Source organism: Rattus norvegicus, chromosome 19 (assembly GCF_036323735.1).
Source record: "Rattus norvegicus strain BN/NHsdMcwi chromosome 19, GRCr8, whole genome shotgun sequence".
In the NCBI taxonomy this organism is placed as follows: Eukaryota; Metazoa; Chordata; class Mammalia; order Rodentia; family Muridae; genus Rattus; species Rattus norvegicus.
This window is the reverse complement of record NC_086037.1, coordinates 55,507,269-55,533,997: the sequence shown is the minus strand read 5'-3', so window position 1 is coordinate 55,533,997 and position 26,729 is coordinate 55,507,269. Positions and strand designations below refer to the sequence as shown.

Below are 26,729 nucleotides of genomic sequence, written 5' to 3'. Positions count from 1 at the left end.
CTCAGGCCACCCTCTCCGTTTCACACTAGCAGCTTGTAAGCACCCCAATAAAGCAAGGCTTTGGGACCAACTTTAAGTTGGTGGTCCAAGTGGGGTGCAGCTAAAACAGCACAGCCCTTTCCACATGTCCACTTCATTCTAAAACACAGGCATTACTGCTGTCCTCAGCAGACAGGAAGAAACTGAGGCAGAGTAGTTGGGCAGCAAAGTGGGGCTATACTTTGTTCTCAAGCAGGGTGACCTTAAAGTCACACTCCTGTCACAAGTATTCCAAAAGGACCTACAGAAGAAACATCCTTCCTTCGAATGCTACATGCAGTTTTGGTTAAGAACACACCACAAAGTCAAGCATATCTAAGCTATGAAGACTCCCATGGCTCTCTAAAATGAAGGCTGGGACTGGGGGACCTACCTCATCAGATTCATCAGATAACGTCTGAAGCAGGATGGGGAAAAGACTGTCTGTGTGCCGGAACATCTGGAGAGCAGAGAAGAGGTACTTGTGAGTTCCCTGACTCAGAGACTGGGCTTAGTAAACACCAGGCTCCTGGTCTGTCAGCCCCCCTCTCCCTCCCTGGCCCCCAGAGCACCTGACACTCTTCTGTTTGCCAGGCTTTCTCTAGCTGGCCATAACCCCAACACTGAGCCTGGGCAGGCCCTAGAAACCTGAAATGGACCTTTAGATGACCACTGGCCTTCTGCAGAGCTGGGTCCAAGCTCACCTTTCGTGGAGTTTTGATGTAGAGATGGTAGAGCCACTTCAGAACGGCAATCCTGGTCATCATCCCAATGGTCGTGTCACTAAGGTGGCAGTTCAGGACTTGCACAATTCCGTCCAGATGCAGGGTCACTGGAGCCCTGTCAGTGCTGTAGGTAAGACCAAAATGAAGCCTGGAGTCATTCTCTCCTCTTGAGCCATAGCACCCTGGGTCTGTACACTCAGAACCACACTTCTACCCTGGGGACTGGAAAACAGCTAAGCAGATGGCAGTCACTTGGTTCAGTCCAGTGACTCCAAGGAGGGCTTTGCTTCTCTGCTTCCTTTGCCGTTTGAAGGAGCAGTTTGGGTGCAGCTATGCTGTCCCTATTTGGGGAGGAGGAAGCCATTTAGCTGGACTCCTGGTCACTTTCCTTTCCTTTACCTGGCACCAGCTTGACTCACAGGCAGAGTTGGCCCACATCACACATCTGAGCTCAACACCCTAGATGCTCAGCATCCCCAGGGCACCAAGCCAGACATTTTGCTGATGAAACCAAACTAATAGGTCCAACAGCACAAGGACAGGTCCCTGAAACACTCTATGGCATCCAAGACCCTTCACAGGCAAGTGATAACTACTAGTTTGTCATTTTGCCATCCTTGAACCCGGCACAGGATCTGTCCTAGAGAAGCTGGAGGGTTGCCTTCCAAGTAGAAACGCTCTTTGGAACGGGGGATGAGGTAGGAGCCTGCCTGAGAGACTCCGAGATTGTTGAGGTAGTGCTGTAGTTCAGCTGGAGCTCCCAGCTGCAGCTCTTTGGTCCCTACTAGCAGAAAGGGCATATGAAACCTGGGGAAGGTCAAGTGCCGCTCAGAGACTGAGAAGCTTCCACCAAACTGGCTCTCCGCTAACTCAAGAAACCCACCTGCTTTTGCCTCTTGAGTGCTGGGGTTAGAGGACAGGAGGTGGCACTCAGGTGAGGTCAGGTTTCCAAGGTGGGGACAGCACAGGCAGGAAACTTTAGGAGCTGGAGGCTCCTCTTCTGACACCACACTGCATTCCCCCAAAGTGATGGCAGTGCAGGCTGTGTTTTCTGAGGACTGGGGTCAGGTGGGGTCAGGTGGCTCCACTGTGCTCTGGACACAATGGTCTTCCTCGGCCTTTCCAGGCCATTCAATTATTCATCTGCACCAGGAACTTGATGGCTGTGCTTTCCTCAGTAGCCTGCAGACTCTGAGGCTCATGTGCTATGATTTCTAAGGGGCGTGGCTCTATTACGACTAGGCAGAACTGCTGTTGGATGCTCACTGGTATTTCTCTGGTGCCTGTTTTAGAGTTGAGAGTGGGCATCCCATTTCTCAGGGGACTAGATGATCTCAGTATGTGACACAGAGACAGAACTCAGAATAGAGCCTTTGCACAGAGGAAGGCAGCCACTGTGCTGTCCCAGTAGTCACGTGGCTAGAAGTTCCTGATGGATTTTGAGCATTTCAAACTGTTAAGGCTTTGGCAGCAAATGACAGGCAGAGCCAGGGTGGCAGAAACAGTGGCCAGTCAAGCCCTGCATCTTCTCTGTCCTACAGAAATAAGTCGAGCCACAGACAGCCTTCTACATCTACATCTGAATTCTTTAGTTTCCAAGCTGAAGTTAGCTTTCATGTTTTAACTAAGCCACGGCATTAGCATATCAACATACACTCAATAAGATGAACACAGACTCCTAATGTGATGCTCTACATCCTTCTTGGGTCCTAGTCTTCTAACTCGAGCACGCATTTTCTATCAATAGCACATCCCAGGTCAGGGGGGCTCCACAGCCATGGAGTAAGCTGGCTTTTAGGATATCTTCACACCCTGCCTCTCTCTGCTACTGCTGGCCAGAACTTGCCATCTCTTGTCCAGGTCTTGGTTCTCTGTGTCCTGGGCTGGACTCTTGTAGAGATCCTCCCAGAGCGATGCCTAAGGCTTGTCTTTTCTTTTGGCTACAGGTTTTGTGGCTAGAACAGCGGTCTCAGAGGTAAAGTGGACGCCTGTCACAGTCCAGGGCCTTGATGAAGCGGGTGGATACTGAAGGGTAACCACCCCCTTCTCAGCCAGTCTTTGACAGTCCTGTGCCCTAGAGTTTACAGTGGGTCCTTTTTCCAGCAGGAGCCACAGAGTAGTCAGAATGCTATTGGGGTAGAGGGGGCTGTGCCTGAAGACCACTGCTACACCTCAACTGAACCATTCCTGGCCGTCTCTTCAGATGGTTGGTGCCATGTCAAGACCACACAGTAAAGAAAGGAAATTGATAGCACTCTCCAACGATACCTCCTCCCCCAACCCCCTGCAAGGTGTCAGCCTTAACCAAAAACCATGAGGTCATGGACGGGACTTCGAGGTTCAGGCAATCTGCAGTGCAGAGGAAGAAGCCTGGATCCAGAGGCAATGTAAGATGCACCAAAGCCAAGAGGTCAAGGGCTGAACACTCATTCTCTTAGCAGGAGACATCCTTCTGAGTCCTCTTCCCCTGGCTGGTTCAAGGTGAAGGTCACGGGAAGCAGGCAAGCAGCTGCACGCTTATCTGAGTGGGCAGCAAAATAAGCTCAGGGTCCCACCTGCCCTGAGCAGGCGGCTCTGGCTGCCCTGAGCAGGCGGCTCTGACTGCTGAGCTCTGCCTGTGCTTGTGGACTGGAGCTGCGAGACCTTCCCAGAGTGAGGTGTGCTTGCCCAAAGTGATCAGCTTCCCTCTACTGGGCTAAGCCTGAGATGCAGTGTCCTTTGCTCTGGCTAAAGCCATCATGAACAAACAGTACTCGCACGAGGTTTAAAATACATTTCTATAACAGTTCCAAGATGTTAGACAAGTCACTCTTAAGAGATCCCGAGTTATTTCACGGGATCTTCAGCAAGCGTTTTCCCCCTAAGCATCTCATAATGAGTCTTAGATGAGCATGTACTACAACATCCGCGTGTGCTGCACACAGAAATCGCCCAACCATGCTTCTGATGCCCCCAGCACACAGCATCCAGTCAGCCGTTCTTCCTGGGGGCAGCACTGTCCTTCTGTAGTGTTTAACTTTCCACTCTGCTCGCATCAAGCTGACATCAAACTGGAAGAAAGGTAACTCTGAAGAGAGAGCTCGTGAATGCAGGGCTGCCTTTCTAAAACATCGGGTCAGTGCGTCGTCTTTGTAACTGGCGGTGTCACTCAAAGTTGGGCGGCACCGAATTCTAGACTTTTCTGTTAGTTGTGGTACACGGTAGCCAACCAAACCAAGAGAACAGTCCTGAATGAACAGTGGTGATGCCATGGCCCCTGGCAAGGCTCTTGTTGTCAGGGGGAGGTCTGCACACTGACACCTGTCCAAAAACCTGCCAAATGCGTCAGAGGTCAATGTGCAACCTCCTAGAACTCTCCAACAATAATCCACCACGCTAAATGCTGGTGGTATGGAGCCAGAAAGGCTCAGCTTGGATTTTCACCTCATTACTAATTAGTGGGGTGGCTTCCAATAAGAACGTAACCTCGCTGTCCCTTCTTGTTTTGACTATGGGGATAAGGAGGCTCTTGTGATAACTGGGGTGAGCAGTGTAACCAAGTGTGTGCTGTCTGCCAGGTACTGCTCCAGGCTCTTCACGCACTTTAACGCATTTATGTCCATTCCTCTCTGGGGTCAATGCTGTCACCTCTTCTGGGTCACACATAGCCTGAAGGATAAGAACTGGGCCCCCTTCTCTCCAGAGGAGAAGTCACCTGGCATACAGATAGCAGTGGTGAAATCCTCCCTCTGCGTTGTCTTGCTTTCCACCACACTTCTCCATTCTGCTGTCTTTCTCCACCTCTCCTCAAGGAGCCAGTCTTGAACCTCCCACAGATCTCCAGCACTATGGAGGGTAGAGGAGTTTAACCCCTTTGACCAGTGCTGCTTGACTGTCTATACACTTAGACAGAGATAACACCTGTTTATTCAGCGGCTTCTCTCAGGGGCCGAGCCTGGGCCCCAGAAAGGGACAGAAGGCACCTGTGGTCTTAGAGTGCATTGACTCCCTGTCCCAGTCTGATCCCTGACTGGCTATGGACGCAGAATTTTGTGTGGGTGTGTATTTTCCTATACGGCTCTCATTAGAAAGTCTGGCGACCACTAGGGTGCCATGGCCAGGAACAGCCTTCCCTCTAGCCAGTGCTCTTAGCTGGCTATCTGGGTAGTGCTCTGGATAAGCAACACATGAGAAGACGGGAGGGCAGCTTGCTTTGTGTCACCTGAATGATGCCATTTGTGAGAGCTCAGTGCCCTAGAGGGAGCAGGCCAGAGGCTCTTTGAGCATCTGATCTGTTCTCACAATTCTTGTGGCTGCTCCTTCCAAGCACAGGAAGGGCTGCATGCCATGATGCTGCCACAGGATGGCCTTCCTGCACCAGAGTAACACATGGGCTAGTCTTGTGTGTTGTTTCCCCGTGTTTTCAAAAGGCTAGATTTAGCATTGTCTCCTGAGTGACAGGTATGGTGAACTAAAACTGGCTCCAGCTCACTGGTTTCTGACCTGCACTGAGGAACTGGTCTATGTAAGCCTGTCTAGCTGAGCATGTTTCCAAACTGCAAGTGAAGTGGTAGAAGGTTGTGCCACCCCTGCAGTCCATCAGTCATGCCGCCGCCATTCCTCCATTTCACCATCACCCCCCCCCCCCCCAAAGCATGACAGTTTCTGTAGCCCAGAGTACAGTGCTAAGTAAGACAGGTGTTTGTTTTTTGGGTTTTCTTTTGGCTGTAAGTGGGAGCTCATAAATCCCCTCACTGACACTGCCATTCCTCCGTGCCTAGTGTTGAAACCTCCAGAGGATTCACATATGCCCTGCACCTCTGACCATTCCTCCAACCCTGAGCTCCAAAACCCAGTGTCCACACTGGCCTGCTCCTCCCTGAGGATGCCTTGCATCCCCTGGACAGAGTCTAGACAACCCGAGTCACACCTCTTTTCCCTTGCAGTCCAGCTTAGGAATGTGCCAGGACAGCCTGGTTTAGCGTTAGCTAACACCCAGAGGCTGCCCTTCCCATCCCTCTGTCTATTCCGTCCTGTCCTTCAGAAGGGCTGCCAAGCACACTTCTCAGACACATCTTCCATCCTGCCGGCTTCTCAGTCCAAGCTGCTGCCCCTTCTCCCCAGCCACATGACTCTTTCCTAAAGCCCTTCTGTATAGAGTAGCCTATCTCCACCCTTCTTCATCCCTAAAATAGATACAATGGTGCTGCCAACCATGGGACTAGTAAATTCAATGGCCCGACACTAGGTGAGCACAGAGCCCAGCCATGGGAGCACTTCACCAGCCACAGTGGCTTGGTCCCCTACCCCTCTGTGGTGCAACCACTTTCTCCGCAGTTCTGCTGTCTCCTGGAAATTTGCTGGTTACTTTACTGTCTCCCATTAAAGGGTATTGAAGTCAGGATCATATTTATGGGCTGAATACAGTTTTTTCTTACATTGACTGGCTCCCCAGGTAGAGGTTCAACATTAAGTTCAGAGGAAATCACTGTAGAGGATTATTGTCCACTTTAGGCACAGGGGCTAATGCTTCAGATAACAGCTTTAGCTGTCAGTCAGCAGAAGCAGCCGGGGAGAGAAGCAAGACAGTTCTCTCCCTGGGGCTGGCAAGGCAGGATATGACTTTGCTCCCTGGCCTGCACTGCCCCCCTGTGGAAGCCTGTGCTATGATACCCATCCTGGGAGAAGGCAGAGGAAAGTTCTGGTGCCCTTGCCTGGATAACTTTTCTGCCTGCTGTGCCCTTCCTTCCTTCCTTCCTTCCTTCCTTCCTTCCTTCCTTCCTTCCTTCCTCCCTCCCTCCCTCCCTCCCTCCCTCCCTCCCTCCCTCCCTCCCTTCCACTTCATGACTTCTTGCCCAGAGTCAGCCTTGCCTTAGATAATGAAAAGATGCTGGGCGAAGGGACCTGTGACTGGGTTTCTAGAATGTACATTTAAAGACCTCCAGTGGCTTCCAATCTCCCCCAAAGGTTATCTGTCCAGAGGAACTGGGAAGAGGCCGCCTGTGATGTCTGTCCTTAAGGTACGTCCATCCCTTGTATATCAGATACTCCCCAAAGACTGGCCCCAAACAGCTTTCCTTGGGTCTCTGCAATATCTTGCACCCAGAAAGATTTGGACCACTGGCTTTTCACGAAGCACTCACCTGGCTGAGGTAAAGACACTGATGCCACTTCCAAAGCTGGAGTCACAGGGACCACTTGCACCTCCTGTGGGATGAAGAGGGACAAGGTGATGCTTGCTGAAGTCTGCCTACTTGTTTGTAGAAACAAGCCCCTGCTCTCTCCTCCTCCACTTAGGCTTCTGTAGGATCCAGTGCGCAGGAAACAATAGCCAGGCCTGAGCATTTCTAGGCACAGGGCTCTCACAAGCTGGGGACACTCAAACTGAATACAAATGGGACATTTCAGAAAGGCCCGAAGGTCCAAGGGCAGTGGCTCTACATGACTCAGCCAGCAGGGAATGCAGGTCAAGTCCACAATATGATGCTACTTCATACCCACCAGGAGAGCTACAGTCAAAAAGGAAGAAAATGCAAGTGTAGGCAAGATACACATTAATGGTGGGAATGTGAAATGGTGTTGCCACTTTGTACAGCAGGTTGGCAGTTCCTCAGAAGTTAAACGCAGGTGGACTAGCAGTCCCATTCTAAGAGCTCCACCAAGAGCAAGGGAGACCTGTATCCTGCATTTTTATACCAGTGCAACCACCTACCATAGTCTAGAGGTAGAAACATATGCTTATGCAGGGATAAACAAACTGAAATATTACTTAGCAATAAGGAAGAACAGGTTACAGAACGGATAGACTTTAAAGACATGCTGAGTCAAAGAAGCCAATTCCAAAAGGCTACATAGTAAGATTCCATTCATAGGAAATGCCTAGAACAGGTAAGACAGAAGGGAGGTTAGAGGTTACAGAGGGATTTTGGAGGGTGGGGTATGAAGGGTCAGACTTTAGGTCGTTGATGTTCTTAAATTGGTTGTGATAAAATTATACAACTCAGTGAATAAACAAAAAGTTGCTGAATTGTACATGTTCAGCTGGGTGTGCAGCATAAACAAAGCCTCAATAAAAGAGTTGAAGTGATTTTGGGAAAGAACTGTAACCTTGAACTCTGCATAAGTCCCTCAGCTTGTGGCCAACTCAAAACCTTTACTACACGTAGCTTTCTGCGCACTACAGAACTCAGGCAGGACAGCACTGTGATAATTCCAACCTTTTTTTTTTTGGCACCTAATTAAGTTACCTAAAGAGCCAAGACTTTGTGTGTGTCTTCTAACCCCAATACTGGCCAGGTAATGGCCACAGCTTAGAGCATGAAGGAAAGGAGGAGGGGTCAGCAGCGTGAGGTGCTCAGATACAGGGCCAGTATCAGTATACGGTACTGAGCCAATGCAGCCCCAACAGGATATGCTGCAGACAAAAGACTTCTGTTGCATCCTTCCAAAGTGCCTAGCTTCAGGGTGCAGAGAGAAAGGTGAGGCTGGTGCATGTGGAGAGGTGGTCAGCAAAGTGACTTCAGAAGTGTCACAGATTGGAGGTGATTCAGAGGACAGCAGTTAAATGTAGTGTGGAGTTATCCTCAAAGGGATGTGAGGGGACAACAGGGGACAGTCAGGCTAGGCGGCAGAGGATGGCGTCAGCAGTGTCCTAACAAAGTTTCAGACAGCCCAGAGAATGACACATAAGGAGCAATTTATTCTTTTTCTGAACACTTAAAGTGATCTTTTTTTTTTTTTTGGAGCTGGGGACCGAACCCAGGGCCTTGCGCTTCCTAGGTAAGCGCTCTACCACTGAGCTAAATCCCCAGCCCCTAAAGTGATCTTTTAAACTTAGAAAAATATATAGATTACAGAGTAGCAGTCCTGTGAAGATGAGAAACTGAGGATAAAAGGCATTCCATGACACGCTCTAAATCAGACAGTATCAGAAGCCTGGCATTCTTGCAGAGTCACATATACACACTGAGAAAGACAGAGGGGAGGTGGAGGGAGCCAGGCAGGCAGGCAGGCAGGCAGGCAGGCAGGCAGGCAGGCAGGCGGAGAAAAACTGTCAATAGTTTTTGCCTGGGATTTTTGTCAAAGTTACCTGTCCCCTACATTCTAAATTGTCAGTGTTTCTCAGTCACACTTGAGTTCAAAATTTCTTGACAAGGATGCATGGTGAAAAATTTTCAACCTGGCCAACAGACAAAAATTATAAAGCAAAAAACCCGGAAGGCTGATTAAAATTGAAAACCAATTTTAAAAGTTGTTGGGAGTTTATAATGCATTTCACTGTCGGAACTAACATTCAACACAGGAAACAGTCCCTTCAAGTCAAGTGAGAAGTCACACAGAGATGTATTTGCCTAATATGAACGAGGCCATGGGTTTGGTTTCTATTGCACACCCATGTGTACATGTGTACACACACAAACATATACATACACATAAATAAAAAAATAGAGAAAAGCAGACGAGAGGAGAATGTTCAAGTCCTGACAAAGCAGTCCATTCATTTATGTAACGAATGCTTACACAGCTTCAGGATGCATGAGGAATACTTCTGAACAGCCAGCAGATGTTAGCTCATTTACTGTGACAAGCTGACGTGCCAGGACTGTCACAGAGGTGAAGAAGGAAGGTGAGGTCAGAAGATTCGCCCAGGTCCCACAGCTGGATAACAGGGGCTGGGGTCCAGACCCAGGGCTGGGTGCCACTGTGCAGCATTCTAAGGAGGGCAAGCTACTGAGTGGCCAGGAGCCATAGGAATCGTCTGACGGCAGAGTAGGATGTTTCCTTTCACTTGCCAGGGCCTGAACATTAAGAAATGACTCACTCCCATGGAAGGCTGGGGAGGGCACGCTGAGCTTCTCCATGCTGGAAGTGCTTTTGCAGCCATTGGCCCTCCTAGAGACCAGCCAGTTCAGCATTGTGTGCTCACATGGAAATACCCCATTCTACAGATTCCTGCACATGCTAGTTCTATGACTAGAGTCACACCTCCAGTCCCTCTTCCTGCTTTAGCTGGACTCTCCTATGAGGAAGAGCTGCCCTTCTTTGTCGCTTGCTCGCTCATTCATTCATTCATTCATTCATTCAAGCATTAGGGAACCATAGATAATTATTATGTGAGGTTTTGTTTTTTTATTTTGATTTTTTAGAGACAAGGTCTCATGTAGCCCAGGCTGGCCTCCAACTCTATGTAGGGAGGATCAACCTTGATTTCCTAATCCTACCTCCATAGCCCGAGCCTTAGGATTACAGTGCAGCATCACCCCAGCTGTCTTGTTACAGATGACAACTACCGTTGTTCCTACTGTCATTCAAATACTTCTTACATGTTTTCAAGTTTACAAATAAAGTATTTTCTAAAAATAACAAACCAAGTCTTTAGTCTATTCCAAAAATAGGCTATGGTTCTTCTTCCTCCCTGGTAAAGGGGATCTTTATTTCTGTGGTAAGAGGTCCACACTGCCACCTGCCTTCTCTAGTCACAGGAGCAGAGGAGGGAAGGCTGTGGCAGTAGGCCAAGCCTGTTGTGGTGCTGAGCACACTTATGCCATGGTGCGCAGGGCCTGGAGGCAGGCGAAAAGAGGATGCAGAGCGATGGGCAGGGCAGGCTGACCCCACAGCGAGGTCCAAACCCCTAAAGCCCACCCTCCTTGTCTTATAGGAACCTGCACACCTATGGATGAAATGTTAGGGAACCAAGTCTGAATCTGAAATCCCCTCGGCCAGAACCTCTATTTCCACTCAGTCCCCTCTCCACTAGCAATACAGACCAGACATACAAGACATGGCAGGAATGGTGTTGCCCTCCTGAAACTCTAGCACCTCAGAGGCTGACACAGGAGGATGCAGAGTTGAACCCTGGCTTGGGTGACGCAGCAAGGCCCTGTCTCAAGAAGGGGCAGAAAACAGGACAGAAGATGGGGCAGAAGACAGGTGCAGGTAGAATCTCACCATGGGGCAGCTTGCCACAAGAATATCTGCTGTAGGCCAGTTCCTCAATGTATGCTACGGCCAGTCACTTACTGGGGAGGTGGTTCATGGGGAAAACAGGACCTTTGTCTGGTCTCCGGTATCTTCCCCAATACAATCTTGTGCATATGAGTGGTGTATATACATGTGTGTGACTGCATGTGAGCCCGCTTGGATGACCCTGTGTATGTGCATGTAGAGGCCAGAGGCAGATGTCAGGTATCTTCCTTTTCATTTTCTGTACTGAGATATGTCTTCTGAACATGGAGCCTGCTGACTAGACATGGCTAGCTAGCCTTTGCTCTGGGGATCCTGGAACTGCTGTGTGTCGCCATGTCTACCTTGTAAGTCCTGGGAATCCAACTCTAGACCTCATGCTTTACCCACTGAGCGCCTCCCCAGCTCTGATCCAGTTTCTTAAAACATTTTAGGGAGGGGAGAAGAAGGCAGTAATAGAATGGCCATTTAGTTAGGTACACTCTATGTATCTTGTTCCTGGCTAAAAGTGGAGAACAAACAAAACAAATCTAAAAGCCCAACATTTAGGCTTAAATGTTAAATAATATTAAATGATATTAAAACAAATAAGTTGCATACTTTAAAGTAATGCCAATTAAAAAAATAAATTAGTGCAGATTAGTGCTGACTAATCTAGAAAGATACGTATTATTGGTGAAAAAATTCAAGCTGTGAATCGCTCTATTTCTCAGGATTCCATTTGTGTGTGTATGTGAAAACAGAACAAAACAAAACACCAGGAAACAACCCAACTTGTAGTCCTGCGGGGAGTCCTGGGTAATGCACCGTAAGCACAATCCTTCTACCGTCTCTTCAGGAACATGCATTTCCTTTACAGTCAGAAGTTTAGAAACACACATGCTGTTTCAAGACCTCTGGGAAGCAGTGCCTGCCCACTGCCCAAGCTCCCTCTCCTGCATCTAGGTACAGTCCCTTGCAGCCATCCCCCGGTGTCAGTGTACTCCCCGCTCTGCAGCTGTTCTTACAGGCATCTGCATCTGATTTGCCTGTACCTGAAGCACCCATGGACAGTGCTGACAAGTCCCCCCCAGAGTAAGCTTTGCCGACAGGTGGCTTTTACCTCAAGCACACCGGAGCTCCACGAGCTCTCAACTGGAATTCTCGGTATAGCCTCCCTTCTCACATGCTACCTACTCATTTAGAACTCAACGAGGAGAAACAAGACTGCAGAAGGCCCAGCTGAGGGTTTTGCTAACGTGGACACACATATCTATGCTTAGACTCACAATGGTTCTCGGTGTCCTAGACTTAACTACCTCATGATGCAAAGGAGGTATTCTTAGAACAACCGTGTTCTGCTTTCAATACAGAGTTTACAAAACTCCACATAACTTCTCCAACAGGCTTGTGATGCGTGACTCTGGCCAACTTGTAAGTGTTCTAAATGTGCTCAAATGCATTGACTCCCAGCATTTTCAGCCAATGGGGTTATGGATGGCAATTTAAGTCAATGAGTGACTATGTTTAAAAATATACTACAGCACCTACTGTGAAGAAGGTCTGTTATACAAGCCAAATCTGCCTTGGAACTCATAGTTACCGTTCAAATTGGGTGACAAGGGTTACCTGACTCAAGAAGTAAGGAAACTAAGCTTTGGAAAGGCTAAGCAGCAAGGCCAAGCATGGAAGCTGGCGAAGGTGAGATCAAAGGAAGGCCAGGCAGTTGCTGGAGGGCAAAACATAGCAGAATCAGTGCTGCAACACCAAGACATCTAGTAGATGACGGGGTGCGTGGGTGATGAATGGGTGGGTGGGGGGTGGGTGAAGTGGTGGTGTGGCAGGATCAGGCCAGGCACGTTGAGGACCACGAGGACTCAGAATTAGGGAAAAGACTTTGTACTGCAGTCCCATAAATGATAGGTCCGATGGGCAGCTGCAGGAGGACAGGGCTTGGGGCAGAAGGTACAGAGGAGGGGTTGGCCCAACGGGAGGTTTGGCAGGAAGAATCAGCTCTGGAGAGTTGGGTCTGTACATGTGTGTTTGGATACATGCACATAGAGGGGGACCAGCCTGAAGGTATGCTGCGGGGAGCATGCTCTATGTGGCGCATACTGCATCACCGTGAGCCGAGTACGCCAGAGAGATTCAGAGAGGAAGACCACGCACGGGGCACCTGTGGCAGACAGGTGGTCCTGGCAGAATAGAAGGATCAGACAAAGACGGGACAAGCTTGCCCATTTCCTGGCTGGATCATCTGTCTAGTAGCTTGCTAGAAAAGAATGTGATTAGTTATGAGGCGAGCAAGGCTGAGAGTAAGTGTGAAGCTGTCAGCTGGGATGGATGTTCCTGTTTTAGAAACTACCATAGTTTGCTGTTCACCCTTCCATCGCTGTTTATGAGGCAGTAAACCTAGGGCAGGTTGAACACACCCTGGCTCAGGGCAATGATCTCCTGAGCAGACAGCTACTTGAAGGTGGCTTTGAAGAACTAGTTAAAAGGATAAGGACACTCACTGTATTGGCTGGTAATCAACCCAGGGCTCCCATGTGCCAGCCGAGAATTCCACCATTAAACCACCAATGCTCCAGCTCACAGGAACTTTACAGCTGCTGCCATGACCCACAGAGTGGATCGGCTCCTTTCCAGAGAGGTCACTGCTGCCTCAGAAGCACAAAGGAAGGGGCAGAGCTGCCAACTCCTCACACATATTACCTGCAACACAACTCACACCTGCAACACAACTCACACCTGCAACACAACTCACACCTGCAACACAACTCACACCACTACATTTTGCTTAACACAACTTTTCCATTTTGAAGTATATAAATGTGTGGCTCTAAGTACAACCACAAAGGTGCTCAGCCATTGCTCTATTCAGTTCTAGAGCATTGAAAACCAGGATCTGTCCCAGGAAGTCTGAGTGCCACTGTCCCCTCAGTCCAGGCAAGTTCTCTTCCACTTGCTCAGGTGACTCAGAGACACCAACCTTCACTTCAAGCCAAAGCCAGAAGGAAGGCAAACAAAAACAAGACAAAGTCTTCCTGTTAACACAGGGAAGTAAGATGTGTGACTGACACGTCATTTCAATTGTGTTAAAAACGTGACACTGCTCATTGTTGGCATAGGCAATCCTGTTGCTCTGTATCTTTTCCCTTCTGTGCAACATTTCTAAAATGAAAACCATAAATAAAAAGCTCATACACCAGCACCAGTTCACAAACTGTCTATTACTGAGACTTCTAGCTTATCCCAGAAAAATGAAAGCTTTTCCTGTGCAAGGCCTTCACTAACTTATCTAAATCTTCTCTTTCCAGGAGTTGTCAGAAGTATGTGAGCTCCTGCACTGGCCAGGCCTCCCACCTGACTGGTGAGAAATCTACCACAGGACCACAGTGCTGCGTTCCCAGGTGTTTACTGCTCGGGCTCTGGCACAGCTGTAACCTGACACTCAACACAGGTCCAGCAAGGCAGCACATTTTCTCTCCTGCCAGCCGAACCCACAGGAGGAGGCCCTGTGACCTGGTGTAAGGCTGTCTGCTATTCCATCAAGGGGTGAGCAAGCACACGCTATGGCTATGTGGTTCTCTTGCTCCAAACGTAGGCCCCAGACTCCACTCTGTCACCTTTAGACATCTGCACAGGATGTGCATCCATTTACTCTCTGACTAACTGAAAAGGAGGACATCCCTCCGAGATGGTCAGACACTGAGGCAGAGGTCAAGGAGATAAGAACAGCAGGGCTTTCAAGGCAAATTCTATCTTCAATCAGCATAAAAAATGGTTTTACCTCACAAACAAGCAAGGAAATAATGTCAAAAAGCATTTGAAGGACTGTTTAAAGGCAATGACTTGTGCAGTAGAAATCTCCAGTATGTAATAAACTAGCATTTTCTTGACTGTCTTCCCCGAGAATGACTAGGGCAGAGAGAGCCAGATGCTAAGAATCAAATGAACTGTGCAGCTTGGTGCTCTTACCATGTCCCCAACAGTGACTCAAGATCCAGTTGGAGATCAAGGGCAACATGTAATGTTTTTTGAGGTAGCAAGGGTGAAGAGCATGGGCCCTGGGTGCAGCTCTCTGTCAGAGTCTGTGGAATGGGCTAACAGCAGTGCCTTTGTACTACAACTAAACGAGTCAACATATGCAAATGATACTACACTTTAGTTCCAGGACCTCTGACTCCCAGCAGCAGAAATGGGGACTCTGACATCAGGGTACTCACCACTGGCTGTCCCCTCCTGCTTTGGCAGGGAATCCTCAGGGTTGGGTTCTGTCTGCTTCTGTGCTACTGACTTTGGCTCATCTGGTTCATCATCCTCAGGGGTAACCAGCTTCATCAGGCTCTGGTTACACACATTGGCCACCTCCTTGATACCTGTCTACTGATGTAAGGATCACCCCATGTGAAGACCTCCTAAGGCCAAAGGCCACCAGTCTTCCTGGTCACAGGCTTAGTCCTCCTTAAGCCTCGCTCCTGTTGCATGCACCCTTGTGAGATCGTTCTCACAGGTGGCCCCTCTTCCACTTGGGTATTTCTCACCCAAGGTACAGAGGGATGAGCTCTGTAGGGTAGAACCTTGGCACATGCGATTGCTGCTCTGTATCTGGAAGTAAGCAAGTGTGGACTGGGAACAGCCAGCATCAGTCTTGCATCCCTGGCTTTCCTAGTCCACATTCAGCTTCATCTCTTGCTTCCTAGGAGTGAAGGAGCCTAAGGGAACCCTTCCCACTCACAGACCCTCCACTTCAGTTTCCTTTCCAGAGTGAAGGATACTTTTCTTGCGGTCATCATAGGCCAAGCAGGGCAGGACAGCAGTCAGGATCCCAGAGGAATAGGGCAGCATTACCCGGCCTGCCAGCTGGATGAATTCCCGCATCCAGCACATAGCCGTCAGCTGAATCAGGTCATCTGGAAGAGGAATTGGTGGCTTCTAGAGGGGCTGGCGCATGCACTGAAGAGCTCCTCCCATCTACCAAGCACAAAGGCTAGGCTTGGAGGCTTGTGAATCAGGGGCTTGACTGCTTCTATCTATATGAATACAACACTTCCTGGGCTCCCTGCTTTCTAAAGGGTTGGAAGGATAGGTTTAAGAATGATAATCTTGCACTGGACTTCGAAAACAGCCATGATACCTTTCACTCCCCCAATCCATGCCTGCAGCAATATGATGTGCTTCATTTCTAAGTGGAATTCATTCTCCTATCCACGGATCCAGAAAACTGCCTACTCTGGCTAACAGGATGTAGTTGTGTCTCTGGTTTAAGCATAGGCATCAAGAGTCCTGTCTATGTCTGTGTCCTGTCTCTCTTGGAACCCTGCTGATGCTGTCCAGCCTACTGGATGCTGAGTACCATTACCCCATGTCAGATGGGGGCCATCACACACCACCTAGCTCCAACTGAGCCTGCAATTGGCTTTAGGTCATGATTATGCCCAGTCTGGACAAGGGAGCAAAGTCACCTAGGTGACCTATAGGTTCTTGGCCAGTAATAAGCAGCCATTGGTGTGACTGTGTCACGTGGTTTGACAGCCTATAGATGCCAAGGGAAAGGTGATTCTGGCCTCCACACACCCTATCTTCACCTAAGGCAAAGCACAGCTACAAGATCTTCAGGCCAGGTCAAAGTGTATGCATCAAAAGAGAACATAGATCTCTTCTGACTCCCACCCACCACCCTACTACTTCCAGATCCAGTCACATGCAATGTCTAGCCCGCATGCGTCCTTTTTGCCCCATACTGAAGTCTGGCTATGAGAGACAGGGGCTTCTGAGGAGGAAGTTGTAGCTACAGGGCCTCCACACACTCACCTGTGGTCTGGCAGTGGATCACCAGGATGTTGGCCATCTCAGCAAACTTCACACTGGATGGGTTCTTCTTAATTTCTTTCAAGAATTCTCCAAGAACCACCTCACACCTACCAATGAGAAAAGGAAGCATGAGCTAGCATGCCAGCCCATTTCTGCTCTGGGTCAATCCCTACACTTGTCAGGAGGACACTGAGCAGAGGCTGGGAAGATGAGCTTTCTACTCCACCATGGGGAAGGGTATAGGAAGAAGTACCCACAGGGAATCCAGTGAGCGGCAGCTGCCTGCTGTTTCCCACAACTCACATTTTCCGAATCTCTTTGCCGTTGTCACCCAGGATCTGGAAGAGCCCGTCCAGGATCTCTGGCAGGTAATCCAGCAGGTTAATATCTGGCACTGACACCAGAACCAGGATCTGATGGAGGGGAGTAGTAAGAGGGAGAGCTGAGAGCTGGCTTGGGTGTAGAGCCTGGTCTCCTTCTACTCTTCCCTTGGAACCAGCAGTGGAAAAACTAGAGGCCTGTGTCATGGCATTGCAGGTATCTACAGTGGAGTGCTGGCAGGAATTTTTCTGTTCTATGGGCAAGGAAGTGGGAGTTTGACTCCAGGCAGATTTGGATGCTAGGGGAGGGGGTGATTAATGGAGAAGGCTGGATGAAGCTGGTTCACAGAGGTGGAGGGGAGAGGGTGATTAACAGAGAAGGCTGGATGAAGCTGGTTCGCAGAGGCAGAGTAGCTGGGTGTGGCACCATGGCCTTCAGAAATCCTGGGCATATTCTTTTAGGACAAGGCAAGAATCATATACCTTCAGGGGCAAACAGGACAGGCAGTAAGACAACATTAGACAGAGTGCTTTTGTTGGTTTGCTTTTTGAGACAAAGTCTCACTGTGTAGTCCTAAACTGGCCTTGAACTCACAGAGCTCTGCCTGTTTCTGCTTCCTAAGTATTGTGATTAAAGGCATATATCACCATGCCCAACCCACAGTGTTTTTGGTGATGAGATGTTTGAAGATTATTAGGAAATAGAGACAAAGAGGTGTCTCTTAGCCAAAAGAACCACTGTGTGTGTCCCAAGAGCCCACATGATTCCACTAGAAACTCTTGGTTCGGGTTGGGGATTTAGCTCAGTGGTAGAGCACTTGTCTAGAAAGCGCAAGGTCCTGGGTTTGATCCCCAGCTCCGAAAAAAAGAAAAAAAAAAAAAAAAAAGGAAAGAAAAGAAACTCTTGGTTCTTGGAAGAATCTACCAAGGACTAGACCGTACCCAGGAGATGATGAACTGTCGGGCGTATTGGTTGTTGGAGTAAATCCTCTCCCGCAAAAGGGGGATGAAGCCCACCAGGTCAAACTTGCTGCTTTCTGTTACAATGTCCTGTGGATTGAAGGGTAAGGGTTATGAGGAACCAGCACTGGGCTTGCTGGCTGCTGGCCCTGGGCTGATCTGAGGGCCAGGTAACCATAGAGAGAAATGGTAGAGCCTGAGTCAGGTAGGAGAGGTCCCTGGCGAACTGGCATTGTAATAGGCCCGAAGCCAAACAAAATATGGTCAGCAGAGCAAAGCCAATAGACCTAAATGAATGGCAAAACCCTACTCTGAAGTCTGGGTCAAGGCTTGGCACCCTGTCATGAAAGGCTGGGGTTAAAGTTTAACTTCATTGTTCTGAGTGGGGCATTAAAACATAAGATTCTTAATCGCTGGCTCAGCAGTTAGGAGCACTGGCTGCTATTCTTGAGAATCAAGGTTTGATTCTCAGCACCCACATGGAGACTCTAACCAGCTGTAACTCTTGTTCCAGGGGATAGGACACTCTCATCACTTCTGCAGTGACCAGGCACACAGGTAGTGCATAGACAAGCAAGCAGTCAAAATACGTAAAACAGCAGAACAGACTCCCATCCTGTTCCCGCCCCAAACAGACCTCACTCAGGGGAGGCCCAGTTCTGTATTTTGACTGTAGTAGTAATAGCTTTACATATGAAACTGCATACCAAGCAGTAAGCTTTAATATATGTATGTGCTATATATAAAAACAACTTAAACGAGGAAAAACATTGTCAGTACCAGAATTTCTACTCTACACATACAGAGGCAATAAAGTCTAAGATAAAAGAGGGCTGGAGTGGAATACCTTTAAAAGGCGGTCTAGGAGCTCGGATCCACTTTTCACATTGGGGTCTGGGTCAGCAGCCAACTATGAGGCACCAAAACAGAGAAACAGAGGCAATGTTCAGTCACAGTGACACATGAGCCTAGGGACCCGATGCACAGCACAGCCAAGGCCATGGTGCAGATTAGCACGCCAAGTGGAGTCTTTCCCAGGGTTTGATCTGAGAAAGGTAGTAAATCAATCAATTATAGTAGAGTTCCCATTTGTTCAGGGCCAGCCCAAGCTCTGCTGGGGTTCCCAGGCCATGATGTAACTGGGTCACACAACTGTTTCCAGTGGCTGCTCCCAGGGCATTCTCATCTAAAAAGGCTTGGTTCTCTCATGGGACCCTGGGATAGCCAAGAGGGTGGCATTTAGAAATGTCCAGTTGTTCATTCTACAGGGGTAACATTTGTTGGGCCACTCTGTACAACTGGTTAGGGCGACTGCCCCAGGCTGAGGGGAGGGCATCCCCACCAGGGTGAGGGGAAAGGCAACCCACCAGGCTGAGAGCCAAGAAGGAGAGCAATAGGGACCCTAAAGCTCTAAAGGGGATCACTCTAGCAGAGGGAGATGGTCATCACTGTCCTTAAAAGGACAGCCTGTACTGGAGTCATCATTGTTACCTCTGCCTGGGCGGTTAGTGCTTCTCAAACTATCAGCTTTTCTACTAATGTGTACAGCAGGCTGATACTCCCACAGAGTGCAGTGAGGATGAACAGGGACATAAAACCACACTGATACAAGTCTATGAAAAATCAGACCAGGCTGTGTGCCCCTGCAGCAACATGCTTACCGCTCCGCTTGCCTCTGGGCAAATGTCCTAAGCTCTTGGGGTCCTAGAAAGTCAAGTCAGGTGGGTGGGCTGCTCTTAGCTGAATCAGAAGTTACCTTACTCAGTCCATCAAAGAGAACATTGAAGTGTGGCAGCACAGCACCTCGGGCCACTTTGACGATATTGTAGAGGGCCTCACAAGCATAGTAGCGCAGCCTGCTATCTGCATCATTAAAACAGGTCAACACTGGCTCTATCAGCTCCTTCAGGTAGAGCCCTGAGTCCTGTAATCAACAGCCAGAGGTCTAGTTAGAAGGGCTAGTCCCCTCCCTCAGAGACACCCAAGCCAGCCTCCCAGAAATGGGACCACACTACGGGAACATGGCTGCAAGGCCACTCAGCGATATTTGCTAATAGTCTTAAATGCAGAAGTCTTGATAAAATACAAGTCTGTAAATGGTCCTGCTGGGGCTCAGGTAGGAAGGTATTTGGATACCTCAATCAGAAGGAAGTCCATTTCTGACATGTTTGCCCCTCAGAAGCCATGCGTACCTTGCCGAGGGCAATAGAGCAGGCTGCCAGGCCGATGAGACCCCCTTTCCGGCTGTGGGGGTGCTGGGACAGGGCGAACTCCTGCGACAGGGTCTGGATCACATGCTTGATCTGCACAGTGTTGTTCTGGGCCACAAAGTCCCTCACCAGCCTGGAGAAAGGAAAGAGAAACTGTGGGACCCATAAAACCAGGCTACGTCTGCTGTCTGGGCTCCAGAGCAGGGCCTGGGGTGAGGAGCAGAGATGATCCTTTCAAAAGAAGACTGGGGGTCAGCCTCCAAGGATAGGTCCTCTCAGTTCTGCTGCTGGCTAGGTCATCATCATTTCCCTGCTCCGTGCTCAGTTTCCCTTTGTATGTAATGCAGTGTGGACTAGCAGGGCCAGCTCACTTCTGGGAATCTAATACCCATCTGTATCACTAACATCATCTAACACTTGCTCAGCTCTGCACTCACGCGTCTAAGGACTCCTCTGTATCTGTGCTGGGACACGTGGCTTAGTTTTGCTCCATTCAGTGGCAAAATCAAATCAGACAATTGTAGCAAAATAGAGTAGTGCTGTCATAGAAGCAGAAAATGCTGTCTATCCAGGAGACTGACAGGGTGGTCCCATTTGAAATATTTTAAAAACATTAACAGGCATTTCCTAGGTAAAGGGAGGTAGTGTATTACTCCATTTTGCCTACTAACATGAAATGGAAAGGCAGGATCGTGTACTGAAGGGAAGGACATCATTATGGGGTTACAGATGACTCAAGGGCTTTTAGGTGGGAGGAGTTGTCAGATCATAGGTGCTGACTCCAGAAGCTTGTAAGAAGGTTGGGAAAGAACAGATGCACTAATCCTGGGTGGTTTCCTAAACAGGACAAACCAGCCAGGTGAAGCCGAGTGTTTCTTCAACGAGACAGCCCTGAGAAGAGCTCTACAGACACCACACCACACAGCTGGAGCATTGGTGGTTCAGTGGTAGAATTCTCGCCTGCCACGCGGGAGGCCCGGGTTCGATTCCCGGCCAATGCAGAGCCTTTTTTTTTCTTTTTTGTAAATACACACACACACACACACACACACACACACACACACACACACACACACTTACTTTAAAATTTGTTTGTTTTTATTTGTTTGTGGTGCATGTGTACGTGTGTGTGTGTGTGTGTGTGTGTGTGTGTCTTTTTCTGGTCAGTTTCCTAGCAGAAATCCTGCCAGAAGAGCCAGGCCCCTCAACCACACAAGGCCTGGAGCAGCCCAAAGACTACAATTTCTGCTCCAGAGTCCACAGGGAATTGCTGGGCTCTCTGACAAGTGTGACTGGCTGCAGGAGTCTGGCTTCTTCACTTCACCTAAAGAATCCCACAGTGCTGCCCGTGGCCTGGGCCAGTCGCCAGCAGGAAGCAGTGTGAAAACTGAGAGCAGCATACCAACCAGTTCAACAGCAGAGGGGAGGCTCACCCACAGTCTCCGTGCGTTTTGCTGCTTACTAAGGAGGAGGGAGTGGAGCTCTTTTTCCTGTCTCAAGCCCAAAGGCAAATCTATTTCACATGCACACAAACCCACACTCACCCCTCACTTTCTCCTAGCTCTGGAACTAGCTGTTCTTGAAGCTAAGCTGATGTGGCAGGATCATAAACTGGGCTGTGACTCAACACATACACAAGGAGGCCCAGGGATGAGGTTATAGGGAGGTGCCACACAGCTGCTCACAGCTGGAGCATTGGTGGTTCAGTGGTAGAATTCTCGCCTGCCACGCGGGAGGCCCGGGTTCGATTCCCGGCCAATGCAGTAGCAATATTTTTAATTCCAAGAGATGAAAATTTCATACTGCCTAATAAACTTGTGAGTATAGTTAAAATAAAAAAAAAAAGGAAATGACTTGGTTTTGGCCTGTTTTTAAATGTTCTTCATGGAAAAGCATTTCCTAAATTCCACAAAGATCCAGAACCTGTGTGTCCTTGAAGAATCAAGAACATGGGGCTATACTAATAGCCACCTAGAGCAAGTGACTGCGCCTCCCACTCCTGCCCAGAAGCTGAGCTCTGCTTTCGCCTGCAGGAGGTGCAGCAGCACCTGTATGTGAAGGCACCCTCCAGGCCAGGCCAGGACCCAAGAGGAAAGCCAGTCTCCCTCCCACAGGCATCCCTGACACAAGCTCCTCTCCTGTCTTACAGAATCCCAGACACTCATGGAGCAGCTGGGGAGCACTCCTCCCAGATGCCAGCCCTGCACAGACGCAGGGAAAACAGGTAACATTTGTCCTGTTCTTAGGCGACTGGCCTGGGAGAGGGTTCTGAAGCATGAGGAGGTATTCATCTGGGCAAAGGCAAGATGGGCAAACATTTGGCTTGGCAGAAGCCAGGCCAAGGCGAGGAGAAATAATAGGTTTGGAAAGGTGCGAGCAGTGAAAGGCCCTGATGGCATGGCAAAGCAACCCCATCTCCCTCTGGTGGCCATGAGGAGCCATGGAAAAGTGGCCACCAGGGGATGCAGGGGAACCTGAGGAGTGATCTGTAGTGTGGCTAGAAATCTGAAAGACTGTGAGGAACCTCTGAAGACAGCACAGGCTCCCACAAAGACCTACTGGAAAGGAGGGAGTGGCCTTGGTGCTGGAGCCACCACTTTCAATAACAGGGGGTTTTAAAGAAGATGGACAGTGGGGACGATTCATGAGCTCAGTGGCGCCTTTCTCCCAACTGGGAAACTCACCAGCGCTTACTTAGCTCACCCCAGGTCACTACAAAGGCCATTAAATCTAAGTTTCTGTATCTTCTGGGAAAACATCTGTCGAAAGCAAAGGCGCCCCTGGAGGGAAAACTATTCTAGCACCTTCTCATTAGCATTATGAACTCAGATGGCACAGGGGCAGCCCTGGGGCCAATCTTGTTTCAGGAATCAAGGCCACCCTTAGCAGTCAGAACAGGCCCCATGACCTTCTAGCCTGCCCACTCCCCACCTCCCACTTCCACCAGCCCCAGCTTCCTAGGGGGGGCTGCTCCTCTCACTCGGGCCTTCCTAGGGGGGCTGCTCCTCTCACTCGGGCCTTCCTGGGGGTGCTGCTCCTCTCACTCGGGCCTCCCTGGGGGGCTGCTCCTCTCACTTGGGCCTTCCTGGGGGGGCTGCTCCTCTCACTCGGGCCTGTCCTTATCTGCTCTGCCTCTGCACTCTCCTCAGCTTCCTGCACGTTCATGGTCTGAGGGGTTATTCCTCCTCAGCACCCAGAAGCAGTGAGTGCCCTTCTGGGTACTGAATGGTGCCACCTTCTACCTCCATAAAGCCTGATCAAGGCCTTGAGCACTGTCCCCTTTGCAATTCTAGGACCAGCTGTTTCCAGCTCAGTGATGTGCATCCAGCAGCCGGCCAATCAGTAAACAGCTGCCAGTGGAGTCAGTCTGCAAAGGCTGGCAGAGCTGAGGGGGCACAGCTGTAGGGCAAACATGGGTGAAGCCTTGTGGGGCCATGTTGCTTGCATGGGAAAACATGGCCTGTGGGGTTAGCGGATGCAGCTTCTGATGGTGCTGAGCCCCTCCTATCTTATCACAAGTTAGCATGAGCAAACGGCATCTTTCCTGTGATCTCAAAATATACACTGAGAAGAGCCCAGTTCACTATAGCCATGGCTGGTGACTGTAGACACACACACACACACACACACACACACACACACACACACACACACACACACACACACACAGAGAGAGGGATGTGACTTAAAGTGCTCCTGCTGAGGGTCAGCTGCACTCTAAAACTGCAGTGCCTTGGTCTCATGACTTCAGAGGGACAGGGAAGAGAAGAAAAGCAACCATAAGGGGAGCAGAGTAAGTGAAGTTCAACAGCAGGTACCCCAGCTCCAGGCCCAGTCTTCTTCAAAGACGATAGGCTGGCTCGGCTTTCATCTACTGATCGGGAGACAGAGGTGGGGGGGTCTTTGGCTGAACTCGTTTTTTGAAGTTAGTATCTGGCCTAGAAACTCCTGATCATGAATCCCTGGGGTCCTCCAATGACACAAAGGCCTCAGGATTTACTGTTCTATACTCCAAAGAGATGCTGCTACTGCCTGCTTTCCCCACAAAGTATTGGGGGGAAAAACCAGTTCAACCAGCTGATTCCCTACTAGCACCAGGTCCTTTAGTGGTTTCTTAGAGCCTCTGCTTGCAATTGGTTGGAGGTATAGAAGGCTGGTAGAGACACCCGAAAGACATGAGCCCCAGGGTGGGCAGCACCAAGTTATCAAAGAGACTGCTCCCTTGGTAGAGGAACTACAGCTCCATTGGATACTTTTGGATTCCTATCAGCCAAGAGAAAACCTGGCTCCACACCTGCCCACATAGTGAGAGCCCGCACTGATACCCCCAGCCTGGTGAGTCAGCAGGCTATGCTGCCGACTTCACAGGTCAGTTACTGTAGCTACCATCATCCTCAATGTCTAGATCTGAACAACCTTGGGGAGAGTAAGTCCATTTCTCAGGACCACAGAAGGTGTGAACCCTTGACGTCAACAAAGTATTACGTCCTTTAAACTGTATCAAGTCGGGCTCTCTGCCTCTGCACCCTCCTCAGCTTCCTGCACGTTCATGGTCTGAGTGACTGCTCTTCCAGAGGTCCTGAGTTCAATTCCCAGCAGCCACGTGGTGGCTCACAACCATCTGTAATGGGATCTGATGCCCTCTTCTGGTGTGTCTGAAGACAGCTACAGTGCACTCACATAAAATGAATCTAAAAAAAACAAAAACAAACACCCCCCCATTCCAGTTTCTTCTTAGCTGGAAGTGAACACATTCTAGACTCAGGCGGCCCCTCTGTAGACCATCCTCTGCTCAGTGTTCAGACATCTCCACATACACATCGAGTGCAGACATCTCAGGAGAGCTGCCCTCTACTGTGAGAGAAAGACTAAGTACTGCCTGAGCACTCACTGTCCACCAGCCAACGTGCGGCCGTTGACACTAGTGTGCTGCCGTTGACACTAGTGTGCTGGCCATTGACACTAGTGTGCTGGCATTGACACTAGTGTGCTGGCGTTGACACTAGTGTGCTGCTGTTGACACTAGTGTGCTGCCGTTGACACTAGTGTGCTGCCGTTGACACTAGTGTGCTGGCTAGTTTTATGTCAACTTGACACAAGCTAGAGTCACCTGAGAGGAGGGAACCTTAGTTGAAAAAATACCTCCAGGTGACCAGGCAGTAAGGGACCAGCCCATTATGGGTGGGGACACCACACCTCCACCCCAACACTGGTGGTCCTGGGTACTATGACAAAGCAGGCTGAAGAAGCCATGAGGAGCAAGCCTGTAAGCAGCAGCCCCCCCCCCCCCCCCCATGGCCTGTGAGTCAGCTCCAGGTTCCTGCCCTGTGTGAGCTCCTGTTCTGACTTCCTTTCCCAATGAACAGTGATGTGAAAGCTAAGCTGAATAAACCCTTTCCTCCTCAAGCTGCTTCTGGTCATGGAGTTTCACCACAGCAATGCTAACCCTAAGATAATGGGTAATCAAACTTAAACCTAAATAAAACCTGCCACCCAGTCTGGTATCTCTCTGATCTAGTTTACAGCTATAGAGATTAAGCAACATAAGGCCACACAGCTTTGGAAATAATCACAAGAATTTCTCTTTTAAAAAGAGAATTAGACAAGGTGTATCATGTATCCTGCACTGCACGTGTTCAAGTCAGAACCAGAAGATGATGCACTCTACACACACCACCCAAGACAATGTTCATTCAACACCACTGACTGAGTAGCCTGTCTCACTCTGGCTCCAAGGAGGACAGAGGTAAGCCACAGCTGACACTCATGCCTTTGTGGTGAGGCTTGCAGCCTGTAGCTGAGGCTGCCTTTTTTTTCTCCCCTTGCAAATACAATTATCTGTCTCAGCTCTCCATGTGACTGACATACGAATTCAGATGGCACATCCAGGCAGCAATTTCCCAGAGAATCTGGGGAAGTATGTCTCCATCTGCTCCCCAAATACGAGAGTAAGTTGGTTTCCATTTGCTCACACACCACCAGAAAACTGAATGGAAATGAGCATATGCCTCTTCTGACAAGGCTGGGGATTTAACTCACAACATACTGAGTATGGGGACAGAGTTGGGGTAAGTATAGTAAAACCACATGGCATGCATGCAAGAAATTATCAAGGAGTAAAGATATTGTATTAAAAAACCTAAGGGTTGGAGAGACAGCTCAGCAGTTAAGACCACTTGCTGCTCTTACAGAGGACACGGGTTCAATTCCCAGTACTCAAATGGCAGCTCACAACTGTAACTCCAGTTCCAGGCTGTCTTATGGACACCATGGGCACTACACACACAGTGCAGACATGCAGGGAAACACTCATATACATGATAAACAACGACAACAACAAAAAAATCTGCTATCACTCCCCAACCCAAAGCCACACTGAGTACTCACTGGCTATGGGTGGGAGAAAAGAGGATTGTGACTGTAGGTGACAACTGTGACCATTAGTAAGTGCCCCTCACCCCCGTAATGATGCATCATCTATCTTTTTACTTTCAAAGACGAGATATAACATGCAAGCCATCAGTCATTACTTGCAAGTAGACAGCGAAGTGGTTTTTATCACATGCCGACTTGTAGAGCTGGTATCACAATCACTTCAAGGCACTTCCATAAGCTCTAAGGCAACCCTGTGCCTCTGAGCTGTCACTCCATCTCCTCTAGCTTTTTCCTCTCAACCTCCAGCCACCAAAATCTGCTGTCCCTATAGATATGGTACTTCTGGCCTTTTGTGGCCGCCTGCTTCTTTCACCCAGCATAAT

The 26,729-nt window shown here is 49.3% G+C and overlaps 1 protein-coding gene, 1 long non-coding RNA gene and 2 other non-coding genes across 4 annotated transcripts in view; 3 read left to right on the top strand and 1 right to left on the bottom strand.

Moving 5' to 3' along the window:
• LOC134483369 (uncharacterized) overlaps window positions 1-14,571 on the top strand; it is a 30,972-nt gene extending 16,401 nt beyond the window's left edge. Inside the window, exon 2 of the long non-coding RNA XR_010060234.1 lies at window positions 13,985-14,571. This is a non-coding gene — a long non-coding RNA (uncharacterized LOC134483369). The remainder of the gene's footprint in view (window positions 1-13,984) is intronic.
• The window catches only part of Vac14 (VAC14 component of PIKFYVE complex), a 101,329-nt gene that overhangs the window by 67,293 nt on the left and 7,307 nt on the right, over window positions 1-26,729 (bottom strand). The window contains exons 2-12 of the mRNA NM_177930.3: window positions 19,954-20,104; window positions 19,518-19,685; window positions 18,609-18,671; window positions 17,744-17,851; window positions 16,785-16,894; window positions 16,482-16,588; window positions 15,446-15,580; window positions 14,894-15,046; window positions 6,866-6,929; window positions 723-867; window positions 413-478 (exon numbers count right to left, since the gene is read on the bottom strand). Coding sequence (NP_808791.1) covers window positions 413-478; window positions 723-867; window positions 6,866-6,929; window positions 14,894-15,046; window positions 15,446-15,580; window positions 16,482-16,588; window positions 16,785-16,894; window positions 17,744-17,851; window positions 18,609-18,671; window positions 19,518-19,685; window positions 19,954-20,104 — 1,270 coding nt within the window. The remainder of the gene's footprint in view (window positions 1-412; window positions 479-722; window positions 868-6,865; window positions 6,930-14,893; window positions 15,047-15,445; window positions 15,581-16,481; window positions 16,589-16,784; window positions 16,895-17,743; window positions 17,852-18,608; window positions 18,672-19,517; window positions 19,686-19,953; window positions 20,105-26,729) is intronic.
• Window positions 20,902-20,972, top strand: Trnag-gcc9 (transfer RNA glycine (anticodon GCC) 9). Its single transcript has one exon. It is a non-coding gene; the product is annotated as a tRNA-Gly (tRNA).
• Trnag-gcc10 (transfer RNA glycine (anticodon GCC) 10) lies at window positions 21,664-21,734 on the top strand. The gene has a single exon. It is a non-coding gene; the product is annotated as a tRNA-Gly (tRNA).